Genomic DNA, 19,426 nt, shown 5'->3' on the forward strand with positions numbered 1-19,426 from the left:
TTACTGAAAAACACGTAAATGGTTTTCATGTCTCTTCATAAGATGTTTAAAATGGACTTTCCATCATTTCCCATCTGTTAGGCCTGGTATTTTGGTTTAGGAGGAGATAGCATCTTTTGACTTCACACTTACTAGTGATACCAGTGCATGTACAGGGCCTCTTCATTTATTGAAGAACATTCTGTATTGTTCATGTAACCTCATACATGTCATTTGAAAGTTCTGGTAAGTTATGCCTTTGCCTGCAGTTTTATGTTCCAAGGTTTACTTCATCTGAGAATAGAAGTCTTAGGAGTTAGGCATCTGGACTAACCTGCAATCTCCCCTAATCTGCATGGTGGGGTCTTGCCCGTGTTCCTTGTGGAAGTGCAGAGAGGTGAAACTATATAAGGAGTTGTTTATGAAACTATATAAGGAGTACTGTGTCTTCATCATTATGGTCTGGCCCAAGCTTACGTTCTGTGTCCTGCCTTTGCTCTGACATGCTTAAGGACTTTAGGGATAGGCAGTAAGTATATATAATAATTATAAGAAAAAACAGAAAATGAATGTTTGTAAGAGCCGAAAATGGTATTCTAGTCGGATACATTTCTGTAAAGTTCATCTGTATCTGACATATATATATCAGAACAGTTGTTATAAAATCTAAGACTTTTTTGGTTTTCTTGGCTTATTATAGGGCTTTGATGTAAAAGACCAGCTGCTCAAGATATGCTTCTATACAACTGATAAAAATATTCGCAACTTTTTGGTAGGTACAGGTGAGACTATGTAACTTACATTTTTTTGGAAAGCCATAGTTAAAAATTTGGAAGAAAAATTTCAAAACCAATTTTCAACTAATAATCTAGTAAGTAAATATATAATCATCTTGTCTTCTTTTAAAATGATGAACATGTATGACAAAATAAAATTTGAATATTCATTAACTTAGAAGTTCAGAATACTGTTTTTTTGTTTGTTTGTTTGTTTGTTTTGCTGTTCTGGGAGTCAAACATGAGCCCTCACACACTGGAAAGAAAGTACAGCCCTGGCCCCAGAATATAAGTCTTGAATGGCATTGAACCTCATTACTTATGCTTGGTTTTTGTGCGGTCACTGCTTTTTTTTTAATTCAAGGTTGAAATTTTAAAAGAAAAAAATTATCTTTCTGAAAAAGAGAAAAGAACTATAGACTTCGTGCAACAAGTTGAAAAGTTTTATTTGGGAGACTTCCAAGAAAAGATGCAGATCCAGTCCTTTCCCAGGTAGTTTCATTATCCCCTTTTGATAATATTGGAAGAATACTGTGGATAATGTTTAGTTTGTAACAGTTATGTGTGTGGCTGGGGATGTAGCTCAGCAGCATGAGTGCCTGCCTGGCAAGTACAAGGTCCTGAGTTTGATCCCCAGTACTCAAAAAAAAAAAAGTTATATGCATGATTTTTTTTTTTCTTTCTTTTCTTTTTTTTTTTTTTTTTTTTTTTTGGTACCAGGGATTGAACTCATGACCTCACACTTGCTTGGGCTACTGAGCTAAATTCCTGTGCATGATTTTCTTACATGGAACTCAGCCAGTTTCCCCAGGAAAATAAAACTTATATTATACAGAAGAGACTTAGAAACTTCCTGTCACTTTAGTATATGCATAATCAGAATTGTGTCTTCCCCAAAAGAATAGAACCAGCAGATAAAAAGGAATGGTCTTTTCCTTCAAAAACAAATATATATATATGTTTATATATGTCATGGATTTTAGGTATTGGATAAAGGAACAAGAATTTTTCAAGTACAAATCTGTTTTGGACTCATTCCTCAACTGTGATCATAAAGATGAGTTTAATAAACAGGATCATAAAATTGCATTAAACTGGGCTCAGTGGTGGGATCAGCCAACACGAGAATACATCCTTCTCCCCAGGATAAGTCCAGAAGGTAAGTGTGAGAGAGCCCACAATATGAACATACTGAAAGAGGATTAAAATAGTGTTGGTATTTGAATACTTTGGCATTTCTATTTTAGAATTCCTTGGTTGTGTGTGTATGTGTGTGTGTATCTCTGTTTTTGAGATAGTATCTTGCTGTGTAGCCTAGGCTGGCCTAGAGTCTGCCTCAGCCTCCCAAGTGCTGGAATCATAGACTTGTGCTACCAACCCTAGAATTCTTTTGGTGGGAAAACACTAATTATCCTTAAAATGCAAGTCACTGCAGTACGACATCTTGCTTATCTGAAGCTATCTGTGATGGTATTGCAATCTAATAGTGAAAGAAAAAAAGTTATATGGTTCAGCAAATTGAGATTTCAAGGCTAAGTGTCTTTATCCTAGATTTCAAGTCACATTCTTTGTTTTTCCAAATAGTTTTTCAGTTTCTTGTGTAAATTGGGGATCTGTATCATATCAGGACTCTGAAGAATAGCAGTAATGAACAGTTGTAATTCAGAGCATCAAATTCACGTTTACTAGCATAGCCAGCTTTTTATAATAAAGGAGGGAGAAGAAAAGGTTGGACAAACAAGTGAAATGCATTTATTTCATTTATTTACTAGTAATCAGATATACCATTTAGCATTTCCTCTGACTGTAGTATTGACTATAAAGTGAACAATGCAAAAGAGGAAAATCATAAAAAAAGCAAAAACTTGAATCATCCTTATATGAATGTGTTTATCTAGATTGTTTATATATTATTCAGTTATAATTATATTCATATTAATTAGTGATCATGCCAGTCATAATTCATTGCCATTTTAAAATGTATTTTGTTCTTTTGTGTAGATTATAAATCATATTCCCCTGAAACCCTCTGGAGGTACCTAACAACTCATCATGATTGGTTAAACATTACCTTGTGGATTGGAGAATTTCAGACCCAGAAGAATTATGTGTCTCTTCAGCAGAACAAATGGCCCCCTCTGACTGTTGACGTTATCGATCAGAATACTTGCTGCAACCACTACATGAGGAATGCAATTTTAGATAAGCTAGCCAGGTACTGAAATTTGAATTAATCTCCAGTAGGAGTAAAAGGCAGAGCAATAGAAATGGTGAAAGGACAGGAGGCATAAGTCATGGTGGAGCACTTACCAAACATGCTCAAGGCCCTGTGTTCAGTCCCCAGTGCTACAAAGAAACAAAAGAGGGGAGATATATATATATCATGTACACATACACATAAGTATCTAATGGTATAATTTTTTTCTTTGTGTTGTTTTAATACAGTGCAGTATTGTTTCATGTTGTATATATATTTTTGTTGCTATTGTTTGTTTTGTTTTGTTTGAGATGAAGTCTCGTTATATAGGGCAAGCTGGCCTTGAACTCACTTATGTAGCCCAGGCTGGCCTCAATCTTTTGATGATCCTGCCTCAGCCTCCTGAGTGCTGGGGTTACAGGTGTGTACCACTACGCCTGGCTGTTACAGTTTAAAGGACATTATCATAACTCTCTTTACTTTATGGTATGTTATACTCAATAGGCTCTCAAATTGGAGGTGTAGGTTCTTCCCAAAATCTTTTATATAGAACTGCTGTAGGTAGGGCTGTAAGGAACAAGCGACCAGAGCAGAGGGGATTCCCTTAGTGTCCTATAATTGTACCCACTCTTCTCCATATTAGCCTGCATTTCTGTGCTGTGGGTAGCCTTGATTGAACTTCATAAGATTGCTGGATTCAGAGATAGTGAGAGGAAAAATAGCTCTTGATAAGGAAGGTTAATAAGTTTCTTATTTTGATACCAGGTATTGAACTCATGACCTTGTGCTGGCCAGGCAGGTGCTGTGCCCCTGAGCTATGTTCCTGACCCTTAATCTTACTTTGTATATATTATTTTCTGCTTGTGCTTATTGGAATATTTTTATGTTTTGTTGTCCTATCCAGTTTATAGATGTGGCAAGTCAAACTCAGAGAGAAATTGAATAGTTTACCCAAGCCAATTACATACAGACTTGAATTATTAATGTTCTATTCACTGTTCTTTCATTGTAGTAAATGTCCTGTAATTGTGCAATGACATATTACATAACAGTGACAGCTAACTATAATTTGGGTGGTAGTCACGTGGTTTCTTTAAACTCTTTTTTTTTTTTTTTTTGTCTTTTTCGTTTTTATCGGTACCAGGGATCAAACTCGCGACTGCCTGCTTGCAAGGCAGGCGCTTATGCCGCTGAGCTAAATCCCCAGCCCCTAAACTCATTTTTGTATACTCCTTTATAATGTATATATGTGTTTATCAATAAATTTTTTAAAGTAATATTTAAATGCAAATTCCTATTTAGTAGTTGGTATATGTAAATCATTCTAACTTTTTAGTGATTTTGTTTGGTTATTTTGGTGAATTTCTCAGTGATTAGAGCATTCAGCTTCAAGAGCTAACCACAGTGGGTTGAATGGTTCCAAACAAAAAAATTGAGAGATGGCTTAGTTAGGTTTTCGATATATCAAAGATAAGCTGAAACCATATTTAACCTTTACTATATGAGTATACAAACCTTTGTGGAAAACTAGCAAAATAAATGTCTTAGAATATATTTATAGAGTAAGAATTGGTGGGCTTCATTTTTAAATATTTTTTAATATATATATTTTTTTGGTACCAGGAATTGAACTTGTGCTTGCTAGGCAGACACTGTGCCGCTGAGCTAACTCCTCAGCTCCAAATATTTATTTTTTGAGTAGTTGAGACAAGCAATGAAAATGATTTAGGCTACTCTGCACCTAACAACTTTCTAACTTGCCCGTAGGAATGGGATTTTTCTTACATCTGAACTAGAAAACTTTGAACTTTTCCTCCTACGATTGAGTCGAATTGGGGGTGTGATGCAAGATAACCTCCCTGTTCAAAACTACAAGACCAAAGCGGGCTGGGATTTCCATTCTCACTTCATTCTCTACTGTTTAGAACATGGTCTGCAGCACCTTCTTTATGTCTATCTTGACTACCACAAGTGAGTACTGAGAATTGACTTTTCACACTGCCTCTTTGCGTGCTGCTTGGAAAGGGATGTTAGGGGAGTAATATGCATTCATATGAAGAATCATGCTCTTTGGAAGTAGGTTCTCCTCCCCCAACACATGAGAAGTCTTGCCTCTGTGGTTTTTTGGTGATACTAATTTTATAACTGGTGTGTTAACTTTTTAAATAACTTGAGGTGAGACTAAAATGAAAGGTGTACTTTTAAAAGTTTTAAAGAGGAAGATTATAAAAGTTCACTTAGAGTTTTTGGATATTTCTATTTTGAAGAATGCTAAGCAACTTTGATTTTATAGTTGCTTCAGATTACATTAGATAAGCTCTGAAACATTTTTATAGATAGATGTATATCCCTACTATCTAAGATTAACCTTCAGAATCCTGTTTGGGGCCAATGTTGATTGTTGTTGAGTTAGTAGTGCAACAACAAACGTAGTCTGGACTGTATCAGTGCTTCTGCTGGTCTTAGCACTAGACTAAGTGCCCTGCATGCATTAACTGACTTAATCTTCAGAAGATCTCTGTAGAGCGGGACTTCATCTCCATTTGATAGCTGAAGTAACTGAGGCTTTGGGAAAGGCTGAGTCTAAGGCACACAGCAAATAAGTGACATAGCTGGATTCTGCTTACTTTGCTGCCAGAGCCCAGATTTCTGCCTTGTTAGAGAACTTTTTAAATTTCATTTAGTAAAGACTAGAAATTTGAACAAATAATACATTTCTGGTTCATATTATGGAGGCTTAGATGTAGGAGTGTTTCTCCAGTGCTACTATGACAAGAGAACAAATTAAAATCATGTTATAAAGTATCTATTCTGAGCCTTCACTCCTCATTTCCAGTCTCTCTGTAGTGCCATAAAGGTTTTTAAAGAATGTCTTAAATTTAAAAATACTAAAAGTTTGTACTGTTAAAAAAAAAAGTAAAATATAAGGTAACTTAATTTTTTACAAAGTTGGTAAAATTTCATCATGATGATAAGAAATGTCATGTCTAAATCTATTTAGAATTGCTCTATTTCCAAATTATAAAGAACATGTAAGGTACTATAGCATTACGAATGGGAGTATGTTGTTACATTCACTTTGTAATTCCAAAATTCTTTTTTCTGATGCTAGTTTTCACCCAAAGAATGCTTATAACTATCTTACCCTGTATTACATGTTAAAGAGAGAGGCTTTATATTTTAATACAGACTCAGTCCTGAAAATTGTCCTTTTTTGGAAAAGAAAGAATTATATGAAGCTCACCCTTGGTTTGAATTTTTAGTTCAGTGTCGACAAGTTTCCAGTAATTTGTCAGGTAAGGGTATACGGTATTAAATATAAAAATGTTTAGATAAATAAGTGGTCTATTAAATGGTATTTAATTTATGAACTTACTTAAATGTAATTGTTTGATAGTGGTCAAATACCTGACTATAATCCAAGACCATGCTTTCCTTAAACAGAAAACCAAGTGTTAGCCTCTTGCCTGCTGTGAAACCCAGACTTACAGTGGAGAACTTGTGTCAACCTGTCCCCTTTTCCCACTTCTGCCTCAGGCTTTATTGTCTTTGTGTTTCCAGCATCCTGCCAGGTTGTCACAGGCTGAATTCCTGTTCTCACGCAGAAGAACAACTCTTTTACATGAGCAAGTGGTGCTTGCTCTGAATCATTGGTTTATTCATTCATGCAAGCAGTGCTGGAGATGTAACCAAACAGAACGTTGCATGTTGCAGGCAGGGCCTCTACCTTGGAGCTACCCTGCTAACCCTGAATTTCCAATAAGCAAATGGCATCAAAAGAAATCCATGGTATATGCAGAATTGTTGTGTCCTCTGTAGTGAAGATGCTGATGTAGAGTCTTATTCTGGTTATAATCAAACAGAATAGCCCTGTTACCTCTTAAGGACTTGTCCCAGAGTTACAGGAAAGCCTCCCAAATGCTGGGATTACAACCACCCACCACTTGAATATATTTTAACGGAAAACCCTCGCCTTTGTTTCAGATAATTCCTAAAGGTAGGTTTCCGGAAGTAAAGTTACTGAGTCAGGGCTGTACATGTTTTTGAAAGTTCTTGTCAGAAGACCATGTTGCTTTCCAATGAGGTTGTAGTGTTTTATCTGTAATTCTCAGTCTCTGCTCATCCAATTATAATACTTAAGGTTACTATTTTCAGTTATTGCTGATTTGATATAGATGATACCTAATTACTTTTCATTTTTTTATTGCTAGTGGACTATATATTTTTGCAAGGCATTTTATTTTCTTTGTAAACTGTTTTGTCCTTTTATCGGTTAGAGTCTTTTTTTTTTTTTTTTGTACCAGGGATTGAACTCACAACCACATGCTTGCAAGGCAAGCACCTATGCCCCTGAGCTAAATCCCCAGCCCTGATTCAAGTGTGTTTGGCATTGATTTGTATAAACTTTTCATTGAGGGCATTGATTCTTTGACTATTTGTTGTAATTTCTCTCCTGAGTTCATTGTTACCTTCTAGTTTTCTTTATCTGAATTTTTTATTTCTATGTAGACAGATCTTTCCTTTTTTTCCTTTCTTTCTTTCTTTCTTTTTTTTTTTTTTTTTTTTGAGACAGGGTCTCGCTATGCAGTTCAGGCTGGCCTTGAGCTCAGTTTGTAGCCCAGGCTGGTCTCGAACTTGCAACCATCCTCCCACCTCAACCTCCCGAGTGCTGGGATTACAGGAGTGAGCCACCATGCCCGGCTACTTTTTTTGCTTTCTATTGCTTAAACTTAGAAATTTTTCCTCACTGTGGATAGATTTTAGATATGTATTTTTCCCTCTGAATTATGTACTTCCTAACTTAGTATTAACCCCTACTAAGGAGAAAACCTTACCCTTTTATCTTCCAGATCCCAAACTGATCTTCCAGGCTAGCCTCGCGAATGCTCAGATTTTGATTCCCACCAATCAGGCCAGTGTAAGCAGTATGCTATTGGAAGGACATACCCTCCTGGCCCTCGCTACTACAATGTATGCTCCTGGGGGTGCCAGCCAGGTGTGGACAATACTTTTACCTATTATGGCAAAATAGGAATGATTTTTAAATTTAGTAGGAATATCTATGGGTTGTCTGGATCACCATTGGTATTAAATATAACCACTTTTTTTTAATGTAACCACTAATTTTTTATTAAACAGCACAAAATGGGTAAATTTTTAAGCTTTGTATATATCTTAATTTGAAAAAAAACTAATGTATTGTGCAGAGATAATTTTTCCTATTAGTTTTTTTTAATAACTTAAGGTTTGTGGAATAAAATCAGAATCCAGTTGCTTCTGGCAGTTAGTGTATTTTAGATTTGTGGCTTGGGAATTATTTTCTACTAGTTGACCTTTAGGGAGTTAAAAGTTAATTAATCAGTGCATAATCTTTAGCTACTCATACAAGCTATTTTGAAGGACATTGTGGAAATGTGCTTATTTTTGCTTTTTGAGTATAGTGGTCCTGCTCAGAGGAGACTGACTGCTGTTAAACATATAATGACTTTAAGAGTTTCCTACTGATTCTGGCTTAATTTAATACTCTCTCTTTTAGATATTGCAGTATACTTCTGTGGCTAAGTTATTTGCTCCCGTTTTTGATCATCTCTCAGAAATTAGTCATAGAATAACTTTAGAGCTAAGGAGGAGGCACCTGGGAGTCATCTACTCTAGTAGTTTTCAAATCTTTTAAAAATATTTTCTATTTACTATTGAATTCAAATATTTTAAGCATTGTAATACTAGAACTTTTTGCAAACAACATATAATTTGAATACAATTAATGTAGCTCAGCTTCTTAGTATTGCAGATGAGGAAATATCAAGCCTCGTATTAAATATCTGATCCAAGGTTAAACAGCTAATTCGTCTTAGAACCGTAACTAGAACTGTTACTATTATTTAACTTATGACTATCGGGGTTCTTGTGAAAAAGATGTAGACGTTTTGAGAGAAAAGAAATGTTATTCTATATCTCTTATGTATCTTATACCTAGGTTGTTCAGAGTGAAGAAAATGAGAACTGTTTAAAGAAAGTGGATTCCCAACTACTGAGGATGGCCTTAGCCCCTTACCCAAAGCTGAAAGCCGCTCTCTTCCCACAGTGCACCGCTCCTAGTGTGCTGCCACCCGATATCACGCTCTACCACCTCATTCAGGTACAGTGGGTGTCAGGGTTTGGGTGCCACAACAGAAAACACTGCCTCTCTTACATGGCGAGTCCGAATGAAGAAACCAAATGTGATGGTGAGACCACCCAGAAATTTGCAAAAGAAGAATGCTTCAGCATCTGTAAGACTGTGGAACAAGATGGAAGTGTTGTCAGAACACAGAAGCTGGAGTCACCTGTGGGAGCTAAATTTAAAACCAGGATGCTTAAGGGAGCTGGAGGGAAGAAACTAAAAAATTGGAGGAGACGCTTCCAGAAAGCAAATTGAAAATGTCTTGATCTCTTTTCCTCTTCCCGCCTTTAATTTCCCCCAGTGTCTTTAATGCTGTACTTATCTGGTAGCCAGACAGCAAAGATGCTCAGGAAATGTAGTTCCTTACAGTACGAACCAGAAGAGGGGAAAAATGTAACAGATGAGACAAAGATAGTTGACCAGGATACCTGTCCACTGCTTGCTTTAATGCATTCCAGGTATAGCTCAGTGGCATAGCGCCTGCCTGGCAAGTGTGAGGTCCTAGTTCAATCCCCGGTACAGGAAAAAAAATCCATTCCATTGTACCACTGATAACCTCTGAGGATATCATCTCAGTGAGTTAGGGCCCTGATAATGAATCAGTGCTTCTTAATCTTTTCCAATACCCAAAACTGTTTTTTTTTCCCCTTTCCTTTTATCGGTACCGGGGATCGAACTCACGATCGCCTGCTTGCAAGGCAGGTACTTATGCCGCTGAGCTAAATCCCCAGCCCCCCAGAACTTCTTAAGAATGTGAGAAGCCAGGCATGGTGGCACACACTTTTAATCTCAACACTCAGGAGGCTGAGGTAGGAGGATTGTTGTAAGTTCGAGACCAGCCTGGGCTACAAAGTGAGCTCAAGGCCAGCCTGAACTGCATAGAGAGACTCTGTGTCAAAAAGACAAGACAAGAAAAAAAAAAAGTGAGAGACGGGCTAGGGATATAGATTAGTGACATAAGGGGCTGGGGGTATAGCTCAGCGGCACAAGCACCTGCCTGGCAAGTACAAGGTCATGAGTTTGATTTCTAGTACAAAAAAAAAAAAAAAAAATAGTGAAAGAGCTATGAACCTTGTACTCAGAAAAGGTTACACAGAAGCATGCAGTTTTGTTGGTATTTCTCTTTTCTTGTGTAGTGCATGTCATGTGTGTGGTACATAATGGTTACATTCCTTGTGTGGTATTGGCTTAGCTATAGAATGCATCTTTTTTTTTTTTTTTTTATTTGTATCCCAGGCTGTCCTTAAACTCATGGCAGTCCTCCTGCCTCAGCCTCCCAAGTGCTGGGATCACAGGTGTGCGCCACCACACCTAGCGCTACATAAATTTTTTTTTTTTGTACCAAGAATCAAACTCACAACCTCACACTTGCCAGACTAGATCACCAGCCCTAAATAATACATTTTAATTCCTTATTTCATCCCCTTTTCCCCATTTCTAAATTCCTTTTTTTTTTTTTTTTTTTTTTGGTGCCAGGGATCAGACTCACAACCTTGTGTTTACCAAGCAAGAGCTTGAACTGCTGAACTAAATCCCTGGCCCTCTTTCCCTTTTATTGTACATATTTGAAGTACATAGTGTTTATATTACTGTGTGTAATTGGTACTTGTACATGGCACATCGTAATTCCTGTATTCATCCCCTGAACTTCAACGCTTCCTCCATCTCTTGACCCCCTTTCCTTTTAAGAGAGCTCTGTCCCCTGCTTCCTGTTACCTTTTACCGGGTCCTGACCTACATCCCCAATCTCCCAAATGAGTGTATGGTGGAGTTTAAATACAATGTGACAAGTGATATGATTTTAGGGCTCCAGGAGGGTCAAAACCTTTTAGTTGAGCTCGGGACTCGAGGGCTAAGAAAAAGACTTCTCTGGACCACCCACTTTATTTATTAGGTCCAACAGCAAGGGGTGGGGCACTGAGGAAAGCGCAGGCAATGAGCAGGACCTTGGGAGTCACTTCAACTAATGAGTCAAGTCAATTCAGCGAAACTGTCTTATCATGAAGACAGATTCCTACAGTGAGACTGTAGGAATAATTCCTACAGCTGCAGTCTCTACCTTGTTAATTGGATTGGAGCCAAGTGTCCGCAGCTGTGGCCTTATCTTGCCCTTTGCAGTATTTCTGGCCTCACAGGCCACTACAGGCCTCAGCCAGGACCAGTGATTCACAGTGGTTCACTTACTGTGAATCAGCTCCCGTCACTAGGCAAGCGACCAAAGCCTAGGACAGACTTACAGAAAAACATAGAAAGCCAGTTAGTTAATTTTAAATCCTGCTCGGAGCCACTGGATAGTGGTCTTTAACAATCTTTCATTTTGCTCTTTATGCTGTGAGTTAATTTTGTTTATATTCCAAAGGAGTAGAGACTCCGTGAAACTTTGATTCAGGGAACTCAGTTAACAGCTTTTGCTCCTTTCACAGTTCTAAAGGCTTTGCTGTTTTTCCTGTTGAACACGTGGTCTCACATAGTATCTTCAATCCAACCTAAGCTCCATAGTTCTATAAAGATACAAATGACTCTTACTCCACTGCCAAGAATTTTGGGCTGCTCAGTGTGTGGATCTTGATTACTGATCTAATGTCGGAATGTAAATCTGTTGTATCACCAAGTACATGGACCTGATTCTACAGGGTAACATTTTTCTAGCCTTTTGGTTCCAAAAGCATATTTAAAGTGTCTTCTGTTATAACTGATTCTACTTTTGCTAAAAGAAAATACATTTTCCAGACATCTCTTAAAGTAAGGTAAGTCTTTAAAAGAATGTAGCTAACAACAAAAAAGTAGCTACCGTTTTTATTAAAATAGAGAGCTATCTTTGTTTTCTTTTTTTAGTTGTGTTCAAAGAATTATTGTTCAGAGAGATAAAATTTTGTTTTGTTTTATGGTGCTGGGGATTGAAGCAGACTTGCACATGCTGAGTAAGTGCTGTATTTCCTCCAGTGCAACATAAGTTTTTAACTTGCCCTGTAATAGTGTGGTATGCTCCTGCAATCCTAGCGTTCTGGGAGACTGAGGCAGGAGATGACATGCTTGAGCCCAGCCTCAGCAACTTAGTGAGACCCTGACTCAAAATAAAAAAACAAAATTAAAAGGGATGGAATGCTGAGGATATACAAAGGCCCTGGGTTCAATCTCTGGTAACAATAACAACAAAAAATTATTTAGAGAAGCAAATACCGCAAGAAGGCTTTTCATGCATTTTGTTTACTTATTTTAGAATCATTAAGCGTGTGGCTTTGACTGACTTTTTCTTTCTTTTTTTTTCCAGTCATTATCACCCTTTGATCCTAGCAAATTGTTTGGCTGGCAGTCTGCCAATACGCTAGCAATAGGAGGTAAGTCAGTACAGGTATTTCTTTTCTTTTCATTTCGTTTCTTTTTTTAATTTAGAGAAAAAAAGCAAAAAAAAAAAAAAAAAGTAGAAATAGTACAGAATTTCAAAAAAAAAGTAAGAAATCACTAGTTGATAAATCACGTGTTATCTTAAAAGTAGTTGCTCAAATCACACAATCAAAGCATAAAAAGTGAACAGTCAAGCAATGACAGTACAAACCATTCTGTTTGATGAACTAACAAAAACTTAGTAGTATGGTTATCTAATAATGGGTCTTTTTTAGAAATATTTACGGGACTGGGGATTTAGCTCAGTGGCATAAGCGCCTGCCTTGCAAGCAGGCAGTCGTGAGTTCGATTCCCGGTACCAATAAAAAAGAAAAAGACAAAAAAGAAATATTTATTAGTATTGATATTAGAAGCCAATGTATTTATTCCCTGCTTTCAATTTTAAAAATAATGATAGAAGCTGGGTACACCCGTAATCCCAGCACTCAGGAGGCCTAGGCAAAAGGAAATAAATTTGAGCAGCTTAGCAAGATCCTGTTGCAAAATAAAAAAAGAAAAATTTAAAAGAGCTAGAACTGTGTAGCTCAATAGGAAGGTCCTGGGTTCAAGCCCAGTACTGGCTGCCACTCCACCAAAAAAACCACACTTTCAAGGAGACTAATTGAAAACAAATTAAGCGTTAAAAGTCAGTGTATTTTCTTAGTAGTGCTATATTTCCAACAATTCATCTTCATTTGCAATATGGCATCATAAAGATTATGAGCCTTGCTGGGGATTTAACTCAGCAGCATAAGCGCTTGCCTTGCGAGCAGGCAGTCATGAGTTCGATCCCTGGTACGGATAAAAAGGAAAAAGACAAAAAAAAAAAAGAGATTATGAGCCTTAGTATCAGCATTAGTCAATTCTAGTTCTGCCATATAAGAGCTCCAGGAGCTTAGGCAAAAATTTAATCCTTCTCCAGTTCCCTATAAATTTAATAACGGCATCCACCTCACGTGTTAATATGAGAATGAAAAAAGACAAGGAAACTATAAAACTCTCAGGTACTAAGTACCAGATGCACACATACTGCTTTTGTCCAGGCCATGAGAATTTCTGAGTTTTATGCTGTTCTTGAAACCTGGCCATGGCTGAGGATATAGATTAGCAGCATAGCACCTGCCTGGTAAGAGAAACGCTGAGTTTGATTTCTGGTACAAAACAAAAAAAACCTAGCCCTTTCTATTTCTTTTACCTTTGCATTTAGGGTTTCAATTTAGCTTTCTCTGTTTTTCTTTTACCTTTGCGTGTACACTTGGCCTTTGACACCGTATCCCCTATGGTAGCGGTGTCAGTATGACTCACTGAGATTACTCTGTGCATGAAAGTATTTCATAAATATTCGACATACATCAAATGTATGAATGTATTATATCAGTGTAGCTTGTCAAATCTATTGACATACATAAAAATGAGTTTCTTTCTTTCTTTCTTTCTTTCTTTCTTTCTTTCTGTGGTATTGGGGATTGAACCTAGGGGAATTGGATGAGCTACATTTCCACCCCTTTTTAGCTTTTTATTTTGAAACAAGGTCTTGCTGAGTTACGCAGGCATCTTTGATCACAGTCTTACATCAGCCTCCTGAGTAGCTGGATTGTGGGCATGCGCTATACCCAGCTTTTTCTTTTATTTTCTTTGAGAGGAGTGAGGTCTTACTCTGTCTGAATTGCCCTCAAATTTGTGCTCTTCCCTTCTCAGCTTCCCAAGTAGCAGGGATTACAGGCATAGGCCACTATGCTTGGCTCATTAAAATTAGTTTTCTAGTATATTTGTTTTGTAGAAGTTCTCATCTGATCCATTGAATTTACCTAATGCCCAGAGCCTACTGCAGTGCCAGGCCTACAACAGATGTTCAGTAAGTGTTTGTAGAGTGCTCAAAAAGTAGTGCTTATTGCATTATGAAATAAAAACACCGGTTCTCATACATTGGTCTTACTTGGATGGCTCTAGCTGTATCATTCAGCCAGCAAGAATCTTGACCATCTCTGGGACATTAAGCCTGCCAAGTTGTTAGAAGTTTCTAAAGTCTTTGAGGAAATAAGGTACAAAATAAGTGGAATAGTTGCCATGAAAACATAATACAAGTTAAGTTAGAATATTCACTTCCTTTTTAAATGTGGGTTTAGTGCTGAAAGCAGATGTGTGACAGCTGTGTGGTGACTTGGCATCTGTGGTGGGCAGAATTTCCCCTACGTGGTTTCCACAGTAGGCACCATCTGCAAAAAAAATCGGTTATTTTAATAAAAATCTCATTTGCATATTCAACAACTGTCACTATTGTACACTTTACATGCTCACTATTTAGTGAACAGATAGTTTTGTATACAGTAATAAGTTAACCAGAATCACTCTGGTCTCAACATACAAATGGGGCGTGTGACTTATTAATCTCAGAGAGTGGCACTTTAGGTGATACCTTTGTGAAAAAACAGATACCTGTAAGGTCTTGGTTTTTTTGGAAGCCAAGAAAATGTGAAAATTCCTTAAAGTTTCATAAGAAAATTAAGTTTGATTCTAGGGATAAACTTTGAACTTTGAAAAATTATGCAAATCTAGTTCTTGGTACAAGTTTCACATGTTATTTGATCTCTTCCTTTTCCCTGATGGGCAGGAAGTGGTTGAGAGGCAGTTAAATATAAAGGGCTTGCAGGACTGGCTGTTTCATGCTATTCATATCCAAATGTCTTCTGATTTGGAGTTTCTCTAAAAAGAGGAAATGTTTTCTTGCTATTTTTAACAGCTTTTGCAGATTAATAAAGAGTTTTGTAGCTGAAGAGTTACTGCCATTGTGCAGTTAAAGGGTCAAATACAGTACTAACAACTACAAAGATGGCTCACCATGCACAAATTAATCAGTATCATGCACGTGTTAGCAGAATGAAGAACAAAAACCATATGCTGATAGCAGTACATGCAGAAAAAAATTCGATATTTTTCATGATAAAAATTCAAAATAAGAAAAAAAAATTCAAAATAAGTGTTGAAGGAATGTATAATGAAGCCCTCATCTAACATCAGTAGTAACACTTGAAAACTTTTCCTCTAAGATGGGGAACAAGACAAGGATGTTGAAATTCTGTTCAACATAAGACTGGAAATCCTAGGTAGAACATTTAGGCAAGAAAAAGAAATGCAAGGTGACTGAATCAGAAAAGAGGGTCAGTTATCACTGTGTGTAGATGATGTGATTCTGTGTGCAGAAAATCCTCTATAAAACATCAATTGTTAAAACTAGTAAATGAGTTCGGCAAAGTTTTAGAAGTTCTATGTAGTGTTAACAACATAAAAATAGTAGTATTAACAACAAAAAAAGAAACCAACATAAAGACAAAAAAAAGTAGTGTTTTTGTGTATTAACTGAATAATCTGAAAGAGAAATCAGAACTATCCCACTTATAATAGCATTTAAAAATTTAGGAACAAGCCAGACGTGAGAGATACATAAATAATAGACTATAAAACTTGGGTGAAAGGAATTGAAGACATAAATAAATGCATGTATTTATTCTGTGTTATGGATTGAAAGAATATTTAAAATGTTCATACTACCTAAAGTGATCTATACATTCAGTGAAATCCTTGTCAGAATTCCTGTGATACTTTTCATTGAACTGGAAAAAACAGTCTTAAAATTCATATGACCTCCAGAGAGCTACAGCAAGCCTGAGCAAAAGGCTGGAAGCATCACAATACCTGACCTCAAAGCCTGAAAAGCTGTAATAAGACAGTATGGTATCAATATAAAAACAGTGACATAGATGCAGCAGAATGGAGAACCCAAAAAGAAACTCACTCTCATAGGGCCAACTAATTTTCAACAAAGATACTAAGAATATACCATAGAGAAAGGACTGTCTCTTCAGTCAGTGATGCTGGGAGGATCAACTATTCATCTACAAAAGAATGAAATTTTACCCTTCAGCCATACATAAAAGTAAAATGGTTTTAAAGACTTAAATGTAGACCACTGTAAAAGTCCTGGAGGAAAACATGCAGGGAAAGTGTCTAGACAAAGTTTCTGCCCAGTAAAAGGAACGGCTGGTAGTGCTCGCTTCAGCAGCACATGTACTAAAATTGGAGTGACACAGAGAAGATTAGCATGGCGCCTGCACAAGGATGACACGCAATTCATTCTATGTTTTTTAAAAAAGAAAAGAAACAACTGGTAAAATGAAAAACATCTACACACTGGAAGAAAATAATTGCAAACTCCATATCTAATAAGTGGTCAATACCCAAAATATATAAGGAGCTCACAAAACTCAATAGCAAGACAATAGCCCAATTAAAAATTGGCAAAGGTCCTGAAAAAGATTTTTTTCTACAGAAGGCATCAAAATAGCTGAAAGGTATATGAAAAAGTCTTCCATATCACTAAGCACCAGGGAATTGCAAATCAAAACCACAGTGGAACAGCGTCACACCAGTTAGGATGACTTTGATAACAGAAACAAAATTGTAAGTACTGGCGAGGAAGTAGAGAAATGGAAGCCATTGTACAGTCTTCCGGGTGTAGAGTGGGGGCAGCCACCGTGGGAAACAGTATGGAGGTTCCTAAAGAAGTTAAAAATGGAGCTACCACATGACCCACCAGTCCCCGCTCTGGGTATATGCCCAAAGGAAATAAATTACCATCACATAAAGGCATCTGCATTCCCGTGTTTATTACAGCATTATTCACAATACGAATATATAGAAACAAATGGGTATCCATTGACAGGTGAGCAGAGAGAGGTGTTATAATATATAAATATCGTGCTCCTTTTGGCAGCATATATACAATACATAAATATTTCCGCGTACATACATAGTACAATGTTGCCCAGCATTAAAAAGATATCCTGTCATTTACAACAGCATGGGTAAAACTAGAGGGCATTCTGCTAAGTGAAATAAGACGGATTCAGAAAGACAAATGATGCATGTTATGTTACATGTAGTATCTGAAGGGGGAAGAGAACCAGCCAGGTATGGTGGCACATGTCTGTAATCCCAGCTACGGTAGGAGAATTGCAAATTTGATGCCAGCCTGGGCAACTTTGACTTAGTAGGATCCTGTCTCCAAAAAAGGGTTAGCGATGTAGCTCAGTGCAAAGGCTCTGAGTTCATATGCAGCACTGGCCGTCCCACATCAGTTACATAATAGTGGGGCAGAATGGTAATTACTGGCAATGGGGAAGAAGGGAGACATAAGTCACAGGGTGCAAAGCTGTAGTTATATAGAATAAAGAAGCTTAGAGATAAAAAAAAAGAAATTTAGAGGTACAATATAATGTACAACATGATGATAATTATGTATAGTGGTAATTTACCAAGAAAATAAGATTTTTTAGGTAGTCATACCACTCAGAGAAAGAAATGTAAGAATATGGACATTGGATTTGCATAACTGTAATAATCATTAAATCAAAACAAGTATATCAAAATATAGTCTTTAAATATATAAATTTTTAGAGAGCTAAATGAACTGTTAAAAGGTCATACAACTGGTAGTGTCAAGAGCAGGACTCAAGCATATTCTTTTATCACCCAAAGGCCTATTTACACTGAGATTCTGGACTTCTCATACTAGAGGTTTTTCTATCCCAGAAACAGTATCATAATTGCCCTGGAAAGTCCTCAGGCTACGCTTTTTCATCTCGTTTGGTTTAGAGATTTGGTTTGGTTTGTGGTCTCTTCCCGCAGCCATATATTTGCATCTATAACCATGGGTAATACTGCAACCAGGAAGTCTGGAAATCCCTGTGCATCCCTGGAGATCATTGACCCTTATTCCGTTGGCAGCCGGGCTCTACTGGGGCATAATCACACATATAATTCGGCACAGCTTTCACAGGAGAGTCCTTTAATTAAAAAAACCGTGGGGCACTTCAGGTGGCATGGCACTTAGAGGTCACTGAGCCCAGTGTGCTCATTTTACTACGAAGAGCAGAAGTCCAGAGAGGAGGGGAGATCTAGCCAGCATCTAGTGGGTTTGAAACGGATAGCACTGCATTGCTAATTGTGGATCCTTAAGAGAGTCTAGGAAGAAAAAAGGGGGAAAAAGTGACTAAAATCACAGGAAGGTGGCGAATTCTTACAGGCCCAGCATTTAGGAGGCTGAGGCAGAAAGATCACAAGTTAATGCCCAGCTTGGACTACACAGTGAGACCTTATCTCAGAACATAAAAACAGATAACATTTCAGTAGGCTCATTATGGAGGAGAGTACAAATAAAGGCTATCTGTACATTTAAGTAAGTAAAACTGTATTTTGATAGATTCAAGGAGATATCAAGTGGACAGTGGTACAAAATGCTTGTAGAGACCAATAAATTTTTTTCCATTGAAGGGTTATGCTTTCCATGTGCAAAGCTGAAATTAACTATCATGCACTGCAGAAAATTAACACTGCTCCGCTTTCTCTCCCAGATGCGCTGAGCCATCTCCCACATTTCTCTAGCCCTGGTCTGGTAAACAGATACGCCGTGGTGGAACGCCTGAACTTCGTTTACTATTTACAACATGGGCGCCCATCATTTGCATTTGGGACTTTTCTGGTCCAGGAATTGATCAAAAGCAAGACTCCCAAGAAGCTGTGAGTACTTAAAACATAAACTGGTACTATCCTTCATTTGTGCTATTTTATTATAAAATAGTTCAGAGAAGTGAGAACGAAAGACAAAGTTTTGCCACATCTCTTTTATTTCCATTCTACATACTAACATGGTTGAAAACATGTTGTGTATCTTTCTAGAAATCTATTCACACCTAAAAGTGTAAATTTTGTGCTTTAGTGTGTCAAATTTAAGGTGTTAATCTTGTTGGTAGTGTATGTGTGTACTCAGAATTGCTAAGATGTTGCTTTTGAAATTCTACCCCATACCTCCTGGGTGAAGCTGGAAACCAGCATCGTGTAAACTCTGAGTGGGTGCCTTAAGACGGGGAA

The 19,426-nt window shown here is 37.3% G+C and overlaps 1 protein-coding gene and 1 pseudogene across 3 annotated transcripts in view; both read left to right on the forward strand.

Annotated features, from left to right (window-relative positions):
- Spg11 (SPG11 vesicle trafficking associated, spatacsin) overlaps nt 1-19,426 on the forward strand; it is a 90,094-nt gene that overhangs the window by 25,035 nt on the left and 45,633 nt on the right. For all 3 annotated transcript variants that reach the window (XR_010047993.1, XM_013158655.3, XM_063250123.1), the window contains 10 exons: nt 680-751; nt 1,120-1,247; nt 1,739-1,914; nt 2,757-2,970; nt 4,720-4,923; nt 6,142-6,248; nt 7,803-7,948; nt 8,930-9,091; nt 12,387-12,453; nt 18,910-19,075. Coding sequence is in view for 2 of the 3 variants with exons in the window: in XM_013158655.3 (XP_013014109.2) it covers nt 680-751; nt 1,120-1,247; nt 1,739-1,914; nt 2,757-2,970; nt 4,720-4,923; nt 6,142-6,248; nt 7,803-7,948; nt 8,930-9,091; nt 12,387-12,453; nt 18,910-19,075 (1,442 nt within the window). In the remaining variant the exon portion in view is untranslated. The remainder of the gene's footprint in view (nt 1-679; nt 752-1,119; nt 1,248-1,738; nt 1,915-2,756; nt 2,971-4,719; nt 4,924-6,141; nt 6,249-7,802; nt 7,949-8,929; nt 9,092-12,386; nt 12,454-18,909; nt 19,076-19,426) is intronic.
- On the forward strand, nt 16,544-16,642 carry LOC111758534 (U6 spliceosomal RNA; annotated as a pseudogene).

The sequence above is a fragment of the Cavia porcellus genome, unplaced genomic scaffold (genome assembly GCF_034190915.1).
Source record: "Cavia porcellus strain 051 isolate PalLab524CR breed Dunkin Hartley unplaced genomic scaffold, mCavPor4.1 scaffold_6, whole genome shotgun sequence".
Lineage (NCBI taxonomy): Eukaryota > Metazoa > Chordata > Mammalia > Rodentia > Caviidae > Cavia > Cavia porcellus.